Below are 14,214 nucleotides of genomic sequence, written 5' to 3'. Positions count from 1 at the left end.
TCATCACCCTGCTAAACTCTTCACAAGACGTTTGGTTAGTAGAACCAAATATTATGTCATCGACATAAATTTGGCACACAAATAAGTCACCATCACAAGTCTTAGTGAATAAAGTTGGATCGACTTTCCCAACCTTGAAAGCATGAGCAATTAAAAAGTCTCTAAGGCATTCATACCATGCTCATGGGGCTTGCTTAAGTCCATAGAGCGCCTTAGAGAGCTTACACACGTGGTCGGGATACCGTTCATTCTCAAAGCTATGGGGTTGCTCTACATACACCTCCTCCTTGATTGGCCCGTTGAGGAAAGCGCTCTTCACATCTATTTGGAACAACCTGAAAGAATGGTGAGCGGCATAGGCTAACAATATGCGAATTGACTCTAGCCTAGCCACAGGAGCAAAAGTCTCCTCAAAGTCCAAACCTGCGACTTGGGCATAACCTTTTTCCACAAGTCGTGCCTTGTTCCTTGTCACCACCCCGTGCTCGTCCTATTTGTTGCGGAACACCCACTTGGTTCCCACAACGTTTTGCTTGGGACGTGACACTAGTGTCCAAACTTCGTTTCTCTTGAAATTGTTGAGCTCTTCCTGCATGGCCAACACCCAGTCCGGATCTAGCAAGGCCTCTTCTACCCTGAAAGGCTCAATAGAAGAGACAAAAGAGTAATGTTCACAAAAATTAACTAATCTAGAGCGAGTAGTTACTCCCTTTCTGATATCGCCCAATATCTGGTCGACGGGATGATTCCTTTGAATCGTCGCTTGAACTTGAGTTGGAGGGGCATGACGTGCTTCTTCCTCCATAACATGATCATCTTGTGCTCCCCCTTGATCACACGCCTCTTCTTGATGAACCTGTTCATCGTCTTGAGTTGGGGGTTGCACCATTGTTGAGGAAGAAGGTTGATCTTTCTCTTGGTGTTCCTGTGGTCGCACATCTCCAATCGCCATGGTGCGTATTGTGGCCGTTGGAATGTCTTCTTCATCGACATCATCAAGATCAACAACTTGCTCTCTTAGAGAGCCATTAGTCTCATCAAATACAACGTCGCTAGAGACTTCAACCAAACCCGATGATTTGTTGAAGACCCTATACGCCTTTGTATTTGAGTCATAACCTAACAAAAACCCTTCTACAGCTTTGGGAGCAAATTTAGAATTCCTACCTTTCTTCACTAGAATGTAGCATTTACTCCCAAATACACGAAAGTATGAAACATTTGGTTTGTTACCGGTTAGAAGCTCATACGAAGTCTTCTTGAGGAGGCGATGAAGGTAGACCCGGTTTATGGCGTGGCAAGCCGTGTTCACGGCTTCCGACCAAAACCGCTCGGGCGTCTTGAACTCTCCAAGCATCGTGCTCGCCATGTCGATGAGCGTCCTGTTCTTCCTCTCTACCACACCATTTTGCTGTGGTGTGTAGGGAGCGGAGAACTCGTGCTTGATTCCTTCCTCCTCAAGGTACTCCTCCACTTGAAGGTTCTTGAACTCGGACCCGTTGTCGCTCCTTATCTTCTTCACCTTGAGCTCAAATTCATTTTGAGCTCTCCTTAGGAAGCGCTTGAGGGTCCCTTGGGTTTCAGATTTATCCTGAAAAAAGAATACCCAAGTGAAGCGGGAAAAATCATCAACAATTACTAAACCATACTTACTTCCCCCGATGCTAAGGTAGGCGATGGGTCCGAAGAGGTCCATATGCAGCAGCTCCAGGGGTCTTGATGTGGTCATCACGTTCTTGCTGTGATGAGCATTTCCCACTTGTTTATCTGCTTGACAAGCTGCACAAGGTCTATCTTTTTCGAAAGTCACATTTGTTAGACCTAACACATGTTCTCCCTTTAGAAGTTTATGAAGGTTCTTCATCCCCACATGTGCTAAACGGCGATGCCACAGCCAACCCATGCTAGTCTTAGCAATTAAGCATGCATCTAGACCGGCCTCCTCTTTTGCAAAATCAACTAAATAAATTTTGCCGTCTAGTACACCCTTAAAAGCTAATGAATCATCACTTCTTTTAAAGATAGACACATCTACATTTGTGAATAAGCAATTATAACCCATATTACAAAGTTGACTAACGGACAACAGGTTATACCCGAGCGACTCAACTTAAAACACATTAGAAATAGAGTGCTCGAATGAAATAGCAATCTTTCCTAGTCCTTTAACCTTGCCTTGGTTCCCATCACCGAATATGATTGAATCTTGGGAATCCTTGTTCTTGACGTAGGAGGTGAACATCTTCTTCTCCCCCGTCATGTGGTTTGTGCATCCGCTGTCGATAATCCAGCTTGAGCCCCCGGATGAATAAACCTGCAAGGCAAATTTAGGCTTGGGTCTTAGGTACCCAACTTGTGTTGGGTCCTACAAGGTTAGTAACAATGGTCTTAGGGACCCAAATGCAAGTTTTATCTCCCTTGCATTTTGCCCCTAATTTCCTAGCAATCACCTTCTTATCCTTTCCACAAATTGCAAAGGAAGTACTGCAAGCATGATAAATTGTAGAAGGTTCATTAATTATTTTCCTAGGAATATGAGCAACATTTCTCCTAGGCATATGATGAATGACATTTTTCCTAGGCATATCTCTACCATGCACATAGGAACAACTTGAAGCAAACATGGCATTTGAATCATAAGCATTACAACTCCTATTAGCATTTCTAGAGAATTTTCTATCACTATAAATGAAAGCATGATTCTTTTGAACACTATTAGCCATAGGGGCCTTCCCTTTCTCCTTGGCAGAGATGGGAGCCTTATGACTTGTTAAGTTCTTGGCTTCCCTCTTAAAGCCAAGCCCATCCTTAATTGAGGGGTGTCTACCAACAGTGTAGGCATCCCTTGCAAATTTTAGTTTATCAAATTCATTTTTGCTAGTCTTAAGTTGGGCATTAAGACTAGCCACTTCACCATTTAGTTTGCAATAGAAGTAAGGTGCTCAACACATGCATCAACATTAAAGTCCTTACACCTATTGCAAATCACTACATGTTCTACACAAGGACTAGATCTATTTGCTACTTCTAGCTTAGCATTTAAATCATCATTAACACTTTTTAAACTAGAAATAGTCTCATGGCAAGTAGATAATTCACAAGAAAGCATTTCATTCCTTTTAACTTCTAAAGCAAGAGATTTTTGGACATCTACAAATTTATCATGCTCTTCATACAAAAGATCCTCTTGCTTTTCTAACAATCTATTCTTGTCATTCAAAGCATCGATTAATTCATTGATTTTATCAATTTTAGTTCTATCTAAACCTTTGAATAAACTTGCATAGTCTATTTCATCATCGCTAGATTCATCATCACTTGAAGAAGCATATGTAATAGTATTCCTAGTGCATACCTTCTTTTCCTTTGCCATGAGGCAGATGTGATGCTCATTGGGGAAGAGGGATGATTTGTTGAAGGCCGAGGCGGCAAGTCCTTCGTCGTCGGATGAAGAGCAATCCGAGTCCCACTCTTTGCCAAGGTGTGCCTCGCCCTTTGCTTTCTTGTAAGTCTTCTTATTTTCCCTCTTCTTTTCCTGATTTTGGTTACTATCATTATCAGGATAGTTAGCAATAAAGTGACCAACCTTACCACACTTGAAGCAGGAGCGCTTCCCCTTCGTCTTGCTCTTGTTGGGATGCTCCTTGCGACCTTTGAGCGCCGTCTTGAAGCGCTTGATGATGAGGGCCATTTCATCTTCATTTAGCCCGGCCGCCTCAACTTGCGCCACCTTGCTAGGTAGCGCCTCCCTGCTACTTGTTGATTTTAGAGCAATGGTTTGAGGCTCGTGGATTGGGCCATTTAGCGCCTCATCAACATATCTCGCCTCCTTGATCATCATTCGCCTGCTTACGAACTTTCCAAGTATTTCCTCGGGCGTCATCTTGTTGTACCTAGGATTTTCACGAATAGAGTTTACAAGATGCGGATCAAGGATGGTGAAGGACCTTAGCATAAGCCTGACGACGTCGTGGTCCGTCCATCTCGTGCTTCCATAGCTCCTTATTTTGTTGACCAGGGTCTTGAGCCTATTGTAAGTTTGAGTTGGCTCCTCCCCCCTGATCATCGCGAACCTTCCTAGTTCGTCTTCCACCAACTCCATCTTGGTGAGCATGGTGACGTCGTTCCCCTCATGCGAGATCTTGAGGGTGTCCCAAATCTGCTTGGCGTTATCCAAGCCGCTCACCTTATGATATTCTTCCCTGCACAATGATGCTAACAAAATAGTAGTGGCTTGTGCATTTTTGTGAATTTGTTCATTGATAATTATGGGACTATCCGTACTATCAAATTGCATTCCATTTTCTACTATCTCCCATATACTTGGATGGAGAGAGAACAAGTGACTACGCATTTTGTGACTCCAAAATTCGTAGTCCTCTCCATTAAAGTGAGGAGGTTTACCAAGTGGAATGGAAAGCAAATGAGCATTGGAACTTTGCGGAATACGAGAATAATCGAAAGAAAAGTTCGAGTTAACCGTTTTCTTTTTCTCCTCGTATTTGTCGTCCTTTTGGGAAGAGGAAGACTCGTCGCTGTCGTAGTAGACCATCTTCTTGATCCGCCTCTTCTTCTTCCCGTCCTTCTTCTTTTGACTCGAGCCGGAGTCAGTGGCTTTGTCGTCCCTCGGCTCGTTGAAGATGGACTCCTTCTCCTTATCGTTGACCACCATCCCCTTTCCCTTAGGATCCATCTCTTCGGGCGATTAGTGCCTTTCGTCAAGAGAACGACTCTGATACCAATTGAGAGCACCTAGAGGGGGGGTGGTGAATAGGTGATCCTGTAAAAAACTTAACTCCACAAACTTGATTAAGTGTTAGAGCAATAAAGCCAGGTGGCTAGAGAGGAGTTCTTGCAAAACACAATAACCACAAAGATATCAACACAGATAGGCACAGTGGTTTATCCCGTGGTTCGGCCAAGTTCAACACTTGCCTACTCCACGTTGTGGCGTCCCAACGGACGAGAGTTGCAATCAACCCCTCTCAAGTGATCCAAAGATCCACTTGAATACCACGGTGTTTCTCTTCCTTTCACTATATCCCGTTTGCGAGGAATCTCCACAACTTGGAGTCTCTCGCCCTTACAAAAGATGATCACAAATGAACACGGAAGTAAGGATGGGATGAGTAACACACACAAGTCCACAACAATACGCACACACACACAACCAAGACTTGAGCTCAAATGAATATCACAAAGTTCTCACTAGAACGGAGCTCAAATCACCAAGAATGTCAAACGAGTGCGCAAAGACGAAGTGTGAATGATCAAGAATGCTCAAAGTATGCTTGTTGTTGTCCTTCATGTGCCTAGGGGTCCCTTTTATAGCCCCAAGGCAGCTAGGAGCCGTTGAGAGCAATCCAGGAAGGCAAATCTTGCCTTCTGTCGACTGGTGCACCGGACAGTCCTGTGCACCACCAGACACTGTCCGGTGCAGATTTCTTTCCTGTTTTGGCGCAGCCGACCGTTGGAGATTTGTAGCCGTTGGCGCACCGGACACTGTCCGGTGCCCCCTTCAGACTGTTGGCCCGGCCACGCGTCACGCCCGAATTGCGCGGCCGACCGTTGGCTCGGCTGACCGTTGGCTCACCGGACAGTCCGGTGCACCACCGGACAGTCCAGTGAATTTTAGCCGTACACTGTTGACTTGATTCCCGAGGGCGGCGACTTCGCCGCAGCCGACTCACCAGACAGTCCGGTGATTTATAGCCGTACACCGCCGTCGAGACCCGCTGGCAGGCAGTTCACCAGACGCCAGCCTAACGCACCGGACAGTCCGGTGTACCCAGACTGAGCAGAGTCTTGGCTGCTCGAGCCAAGTCTTTTCCATTTGCCTTTTCTCTGATTCTAGCACTTAGACAAATATGTTAGTACACAAAAACCAATGTACTAAGTTTAGAATCATACCTTTGTATTGATTTGCACTTTGTCCATCATTTGCCATATTTTAACACATAACCATTTGTGTTGGACACTCAATCACCAAAATACTTAGAAATGGCCCAAGGGCACATTTCCCTTTCACATAGTAGGGGGCTCAACACTTGATGACGACAAAGAAGAGGGTTGTGGCACGTACCAGCGTCACACGGCGAGCAGTTTGCTCAATATATGCCAGATCAATCGCCGTCGACGGTCAGTCGCCGACAAAATGCAGAGAGACGCGAGGAGAGAGCAAAAAACTGAAGAAGAGTATGTCACGCGGAAAAAGGAAAAACATGCCCTGCCTCGTCCTTATATACAGCAGCCGAGCGACGCTTAGTAAAACGTGAAACTGCCCTTCATCAAAAGACATGCCACCCTACGTCAACCAAACACGTCAGCAACCAACAGTCACTTACAAAAAGCAACCAGTTCAACTTGTGATCGAGGGTAGTTTTCGTCCGTTGCTTTTACAAGACTTTGGGATTGACTCAAACCAACCCCTCGAGGGCTCGTGTTGCAGCGGAGACAGAATGCCCCCTCGATCACAAGACCACACGGTCAAAGCTGCATAAGAAAGACGAAAGCCGAGAGATAATACCGAATGCACGAAAGCACGACCCCTCCTATTGATGGTGAAGTCAACCACGCAGATTAACCTACAAAGAGGGGGGGATTACCACTGGCGAAAGTGTGAAGACTTAACAAGGTCGAAAGCTGGCCCGCAATAACGATGGCAAATAGACTTCGCAACAAGTGTGCTCCGTGTAAACGCCCACCCTCTGCAGGCCCACTTGTAAATGACTCGGGAGGGTATTAAGTGTGGTGTAATTGAGAGACCTATGATCGATCCTATAATTACCTTGCTGTATAGTGCATGATGTGAATATAGTTGGTAGCGGGGGCATTATGATACTTACTTTATCAACTCCGGCTATCCTTATAAATACCCTAGTCCTATCGCACCCACAACACGCTTTGACAATATATTGCTCTTGCATCCTGTTGACTTGCCGAGCCATTTGTCTTTTTTGCTTCCGAGTGCTTGGTTTACCGATTTCCGTACCAACACCAACCCTTAGAAACCACATCAGAGTAAGAGACTAGATCAGCAGCAGCAAATATTGACAGCCAGTCAAAGCATCTCTCCTGTTCCTATGGTGCCGGAGCTATGGTTACGGTAAGTTCGGTTCGTCGCTTGGAATATCTGAACCGTTGATCCACGCGTTGGACGGCCTGTAACAGATGTCGTGGGTGGCTAACCGCCGTGCTGCTTTTGGCATCCCGGGCACAGGGTTTTTGCTCTCTTTTCATTCACGTCACTAGTCACTATCACTTTGCATCTAATAAAGGGCGCTCTTTGCACACTGATCTCAATTTGGGGCGCCCTTTACGTCCAAAAAGTCGCACACAGTACTCAGCCAGCTGATTGGATAACGTGGGTGTCGCAAAAAGGTCAAACATCATTTGCGTGTTCCTTTGGGTTTAGTAGCTGGGCAATACAGATATGCTTAGAAATGCAAGTGCCACGGATGGAATGCTTATACATTCTTTATTTACACAAGTTTTGCATACGACACAACTCAAGTAGCTTGGTCTTTGAGGTGCCGTCCTGCATATGCAATTGGTCGTCAGTTTACCTGCAGATGTCCATGCCTCGTGCTCTGCCTAGCAATTCTCTGCTGTTGTATGTTTAACTGACGTTTTTGTTTTGCAATTTTCTACTATATATGTTTGCTAGATAGTTCTTTCTTTCGTTCTTTTTTTAGGTTTATGTTTGTCCTCCATCTAAGCATAATTGCCTGTGCAGGTTCTGCTATATTGTCCTGCATCCTGCCAGCCCTCATCTAAGAGCTAGTTTGGAAACCCTGTTTTCCCAAGAGATTTTCATTTTCCCTAACGCCCCGTTTGGATCACTGGAATTGAATTCCATTCTAATAATAGTAATTTAGACATATATCAATTAAGCTAATTCACTTTTATATGGAATGCTTATACATTCTTTATTTACACAAGATTTGCATACGACACAACTCAAGTAACTTGGTCTTTGAGGTGCCGTCCTGCAGATGCAATTGGTCGTCAGTTTACCTGCAGATGTCCATGCCTCGTGCTCTGCCTAGCAATCTCTGCTGTTGTTTGTTTAACTGACGTTTTTGTTTTGCAATTTTCTACTATATATGTTTGCTAGATAGTTCTTTCTTTCGTTCTTTTTTTAGGTTTATGTTTGTCCTCCATATAAGCATAATTGCCTGTGCAGGTTCTGCTATGTTGTCCTGCATCCTGCCAGCCCTCATCTAAATAAAGAGTTTGCCGAGTGTTTTCTTGCCTAGCGGTTTTTTGGGCTTTGCCACGCGGCAAAGCAGCTATCTCCTGTAGTGTGTAGATAACAACTGCCACATGTGCATGTACAACCTTACACAAGTATGTACACAAGTGTCAGGCTTTTTCCCAGCGTGTGGCTACAGGTATACCAAATGAAGACCTGCACATGACTTTATAGCAAAGGGGGAGAAAGCACCTGTACTTCAAAATTTTCGCCCGGTAATACACTAAAAAAAGAACAGCTATGAATATTATCATGGAGACATGGAAGTAAAGGCACAAGGACACAAGTGACCTGGTACAGAAAGACCAAACTGGCCGGTTGGCCATCAGATGCAACCTCTTTTGTCCATCTCGAAGAAGAAAGGGCAGGCTATGACTTTCTACTGCTTGTGCAGATGAAAGCTGGGAGAGGGTAAACAGCAGCGTTGCAGAAAGTATGGCCACATTCAACCAACAGCGATGGACCTGACAGTTTCCACGAGACTAGCAAATGTTGAAGCAAGGCAGCAGATCTGCAAGCCACTTCTGTAATAACTTCTGCCATTCAAAATCAAAAAGCAGTGGCTGCAACAAGGAAAGCTCCATTTCAATCACGTGGTGCAGACGACATGTTCCATATGCAAGAGCACTGAACTGTTATCTGCACGGTTTTAACAAATAGCGCTCCATTTCAGATGGATGCAGGCCACCCATCTGAATTATTAACATCTTGACAACATACAAACTGCTACTGGTTTCTTGGAAAGGTTACACATGCAAATTCAGTGGTCGCAAACCCATTTCAGGGAACAAAGTGAAGTGCAAACCAAGGTTTTAGCACAGAACTCAGATCATCCAGCTTCAAAAGCACTGTACACACAGAGAGACTTTGTTCTGAGAAGCGAGTACAATTGACACAGCCATCTGGGCTCTTAATACCATCACACGACAGGAAAACGGTGCAACTTGATTCTTACAACACCGTGACGATCTTTGCAGGGGAAGTACTGTCCAGTGGGACAGAATCAGCCCATTGCGTACTTCTGGGTCCAGGCCCGTGCAGTTTCCTCGTAGCGCTGCCTCTGGTTTTTGTACATGTGGGCGATCTCAGGGACAAGGGGGTCGTCCGGGTTGGGGTCGGTGAGGAGCGAGCTGATGGAGAGGAGGACCTTTGATATGGTCAGTGCAGGGCTCCATTGCTCCTTGAGGATATCAAGGCAAATGCTCCCATTAGAGTTGATGTTTGGGTGATAAACCTGTATTGTTTCAGTGAAACAGTTAACTGAATTAGTTTCAAGGATAAATAGCTTTAAACAGAACCAGAATTGTCCAATAGTTCAGCTTGTCTCAATATGCAAAGTTTATATATGCAGTAGTACCGATCAAAGTGATATAATACAATGGCTGGTTCTTTAAACTAAGAACTTAGACAAAATTTTCCATCCTATGTTGATAGCATGGGACTACAACCATTCTGCCCCTTATATCAGAAATACTACAACAAACTATTAGTACTTATTTTTGTGAAACCTGTTGCTGACAGACATACTTTCATGTCTGAACTTCAGGATGCTAGAAAGTACACATATTTGAGCTCTGCCAGATGACAACTTATCCATTGCATTTCAAGCATCACTAGCGCCAAATTTCAAGAAGAAAAATGACTCTATGGAACTGCTGAAGCAAGTAAAACGGGGTTATTGGGAACAAGTACTTAAGGATTCAGAATGATCTTAACTATTTACTTCACACTAGGGAGAAAAACCAAAGTTTTGAAAATAAAATGGTGATGTAGAGAAGAATCTAAGCATGACTTATTCTGCACAAAAGAGAGTTTTCATAATTATACTCATATGATTTTGGAATGGGTGTTTTTCATTGAATGTCAGACCACTCCTATTGCCTAGTATGTCAATAACAAGGCCATGGGCAACCATGGCTATTGTCTAAAGAATAGAGCTTCAAATACTTGTGCAGAATAAAGAAATATCAAAAGGAGAGGAAATCATATCAATAAGACTAGCTCACTTTTGTTTGGAAGTTCACTTTTGGAGGCTTAAAGGGGTAGTCAGGAGGAAAATGGATATTAATAAAGAAAACCCCGCCTGCATAGGGGCTGTCACTAGGACCCATGATTGTGGCCTGCCAGTGGAATAGATCCTCTCCAGCAGGCCCTGCACTGCATGATGTCGGTGGGTCCTTTTGGAGATCCATGAGTTCCTTCTGAATCCTTTTGCTTGCCATATCTGAGAAAGAGAATATAGTGATCGAAACAATGATGAAAATGGTCAGAAATGACTTTGAGGCACAGCCACTGCCGCTTGATGTTTTAAATGAATTTCTTGGTATGAACTCTATACTATTATCACAAAGTCCGAACAAATATATATGAGCGACTTCCACAAACTGCAAAGTATGAGGAATGCTGAACTAGAGGTCAAACATATTTACTAGGAGATCAATGACCATCTCTTCCTTTTCAATTTTTTTCTTTTTTGCAAAGAAGCAGGGACGGTCAATATTTAATGCTGTTTAAAGTGTCACACAGATCACAGCAATCATGGAAAGAAGATATTAAAAGAATTTTTGTGCATTGGCCAAATTCATTAAATAATAAGATGTAATCACTGTAAGCAAAAAAGAACAAAGTGTTGATAGTTGCATTCGCAGATGGTGTAATACCCCACTGGTGAAGGCAGCAGGGTCCCTTTCACCAGGTCACGGGTTCAAACCCTGGCTCTACACAAAAAATTCTCCTTGCTATTCCTCATCCGCTCTCAGGCTACAACTCGGCTGTGCGCCACCCTCGGGCCTAGGTGGGCCTTTGCAGAGTGAGTAGCTTGAATCGGCCCATTAGTGATAGGAGGACAGGGTTCGGGGGTTTCTCAGTCGGGACCGTTGCCGCAACGTTCTATTAATGAAATACCACAAGGATGGTCTTACCCTCCTTGGCCGAGTTTTTGATAGTTGCATTTATTTGAACTTGTAGATGTGAACATCTTTTTTCAGAAAACTTGGTCCAAGTTAGAGAAGTTTGACTAACGACAAAGCCTAAGTAACTTATGATTTGGAAGAGAGGAAGTACTAACTAGATATTGAAGATAGACTGAATCATATTCTCGTAAGTAGCTGTTATCACTTAGCACTTTGACATCTAGCTAGATTTACACATGTCCAGTATGATACCATTGCATTCAATATTTGACATTATCAAAGGAAGTTCAAAGAAAGATGTTTTTAGCAAAAATATCATGAATACAAATAACTAGGCATACTGTTAACCCGTTTGCACATACTTTGAACTAAGCATATTTTGATTGCCGATGTATATCCAAGCTTAGCTATTCAAAACCAAGCAAAAACAACTCAATCAATACGGCAAATAGAAAAGAGAGGTCTGATCTTCAATTTTCCCCCAAAAGTCAAGCTGTTTGCATTCCCCCCTTAAGATGTTAGCATAAAAGATTTGAGTTCTTTCAGCAAAATGGTCAGTATAGCAAAGCTCAATGTAGAGTGAGATGAAAAGTTGTTAGATAAAATTCAGGTAGGAGTATGGAAACTACTAATCAAATTTTTTTGAATGTAGATTTCACAATAATTGGACCTAGGTCCTGTGCAATCATAAACTAAGACTCCTAATTAGTTAGTGCAGAGCTAAATTTCCTAATCTTTTTATTTGAAATTTCCGGATAATAAACATTGAATCTTTGTGGATATTCAAAACCGGACCGCTCTCAGAATTTCAAGATTCTGTAAAGGTAGAAAAGAAACAGATAAGTTTCAGCGAAAGGCTTTTAATCATCAGTTCCTTCCTCCTTTTCCTCAAAGTCAACCCCAATCCTAGACGAATCAAACATTGACTATTGTTCTCAGGCACTAACCAGATGAATTCTTGGAGTTCCTGCACCCAAGTAAACCTCACAATTAAGCAGCTAGCCGAACTGAAGCATGTCAGATCGCACTACATCATGAACCCGACGAGCAATAAGTAGATTCTAATCTAATAAATCTAGAGAGATGTGAAACAAGTCGTACCTGGAGAATTTTTGTCAGTGCTGCTCCGATGGGTATACCTGGAGATAGAAGGGAAGAATCGAAATCGCCGCAGGGCTTTGAAGGAGGGGAATGGGATTATAGGCGTGGGAGACCAGAGATGCAGTCGTTGCTTCTCTTGGTCGAGTGCAATCGGCTGCTGCGTATTATTTTAATCGATTTCTGCTAGGTTCACTAGCTCTACAAAATATGTCAGGGTAATGGTCTACTCTGTGTTAATGGCTAGTCGTTGGCTAGTCGTCTAGTAAAGATCAATCCTAGTCATTTGAACACAAGTTTAATGAGTGGAGTAAATTTTACTATTTTCTAATCTCTACTATATTTAAGCATGTGTTTGTGCGTCGCCTCCTCCCGCGAGAGTGCAGGGAGCGAATAAATTTACTCTCGTATGGAATATCTAAAAGTAAAGTATGGAGGAAAGATTTAAACAGTGCTCGTTTGGTACATAGCACTTGGCTTTTACCACTGTAACTCATATTTGTTTGTGTTATATGAAGAACAGATATTATACTAATAATTTAGAAATAAAATATAATCGTATTTAAAGAAATATTTTATTTAAGAAGATCTATCTATATAATATATATAAATTGTGGTAATGTACGGACATGTAACTAGTTATATTTTATTAATGAGTAAAAGTAATCATCTCCAACAGCTTACTTGTACCCATATTCAAACTACATTATACAAATAATACAATCTATAATGCAAAATAGTGCAAAATATGTTTTTGTAACCATATGGGTGAACTACTGTACATTGCACCTATATGGTCACTAAAACATTATTTTGCATCGTTTTACATTGTAGATTACAATATTTATAGAGTGTAGTTTAAATATGGGTATGAGTATAAGTAAGCTGCTGAAGATGGCCTAAACTATTCTCCCATGTATCCTATTCTTTTTCTTATCTTGCATGGTTTCACTCTTCTCTTCAAGAAGAGTCGTTATTTAAGAATATTTTTAGATATTAGTCCATGTTTCCAAACAAAACAAATTAGATTTTGGCCAACAAAAATTACTCATTTAAGAATTAGTTCCGCAATTAATGGACTAAAAAGTCCTAAACTATATTTTGTCAAGGAAAAATGGGAGAAGAAAATGTCACATTCAATTGTGCCCTTTAGGCTGATTCCAACCATTGCTCTTATCATCTTCCTCTATCCGTTCATTCTATTCATTTTTAAATACCACTCCCTCTTTTATTCCTCTCTATATTTCTCCTCTTCTCCAACCATTCTTTCTATTCATCTCCCTATTTGCACTTTAACTGAGCTAAAGTTACCCACCTAGTTTATTCTGTACCAAACACTTAATAACTTCGGAAAATCGTAACTCGTTAACCGTAACTCCGAATTTAGTGATTCTCGAACCCCTGGTCTCGTTAGGATGCATAGAATATTATCATGCATTATATTCCTCTGTTTGGTGTGATGTTAATTTCTCCTGTACCATGTTTGTTTGTATTATTGCGAGTAGACAAGCAAGCAACCGAGGACCCCGGTACTCAGCAGGTGGAAAATACTGAGCAGGAGCTCGTTGATGGCAAGTTGTGCCCTTGATCACTTCTATTTACCCAATAATGTTCCTGTAAGGAAAATGAACCCTGGGCCATTTGGCTAATTGAGTTTTGGTGTTTGATGATCAACATAATCCGTAAACTAAAAAGTTTTCTAGTGTTTGTGTTTGTAGTTAACAGGATGCAAGATTAACTTGGACTAAGGAATTGAGGAAAGCAACACCTCAAAAGAAGACATTAAAAAGATCCAAGTAAAGTCCAAGTGTGCTGCCTGCGGACTGTCTGTGCGTGGAGCACCGGACTGTCTGGTGGCACACCGGACTGTCCGGTGCCCACACGCCGGACCGTCTGGTGCACCAGGGAACCGCAGCCCAACGGCTAGTTCCAGGTGGCACTCAGAGAGAA

The 14,214-nt window shown here is 42.6% G+C and overlaps 1 protein-coding gene and 1 long non-coding RNA gene across 5 annotated transcripts; one reads left to right on the top strand and one right to left on the bottom strand.

The window, feature by feature from the left end:
* The first annotated feature begins 7,358 nt into the window (after positions 1–7,358).
* LOC118472942 (uncharacterized) lies at positions 7,359–9,280 on the top strand. Its single transcript, XR_004851450.1, has 2 exons — positions 7,359–8,548; positions 8,649–9,280. It is a non-coding gene; the product is annotated as an uncharacterized lncRNA (long non-coding RNA).
* LOC100192813 (uncharacterized) lies at positions 8,819–12,627 on the bottom strand. Of its 4 annotated transcripts, none has more exons than XM_008652636.4 (4): positions 12,268–12,627; positions 12,114–12,193; positions 10,261–10,478; positions 8,819–9,488 (listed from the first exon to the last, which is right to left on the bottom strand). In XM_008652636.4, the coding sequence occupies exons 3-4, from the start codon at positions 10,474–10,476 to the stop codon at positions 9,258–9,260; spliced, it is 447 nt and encodes a 148-aa protein (XP_008650858.1). In that variant the 5' UTR covers positions 10,477–10,478; positions 12,114–12,193; positions 12,268–12,627; the 3' UTR covers positions 8,819–9,257. The 4 variants fall into 4 exon arrangements, with proteins under 4 accessions (XP_008650858.1, XP_020395888.1, XP_008650856.1 ...); XM_020540299.3 differs by having other exon boundaries at positions 12,114–12,173; XM_008652634.4 differs by having other exon boundaries at positions 12,114–12,133.
* Positions 12,628–14,214: the final 1,587 nt, after the last annotated feature.

The sequence above is a fragment of the Zea mays genome, chromosome 7 (genome assembly GCF_902167145.1).
Source record: "Zea mays cultivar B73 chromosome 7, Zm-B73-REFERENCE-NAM-5.0, whole genome shotgun sequence".
Classification (NCBI taxonomy): Eukaryota; Viridiplantae; Streptophyta; class Magnoliopsida; order Poales; family Poaceae; genus Zea; species Zea mays.
The sequence above is the reverse complement of the archived record's forward strand: the minus strand, read 5'-3'. Positions and strand labels throughout refer to the sequence as shown.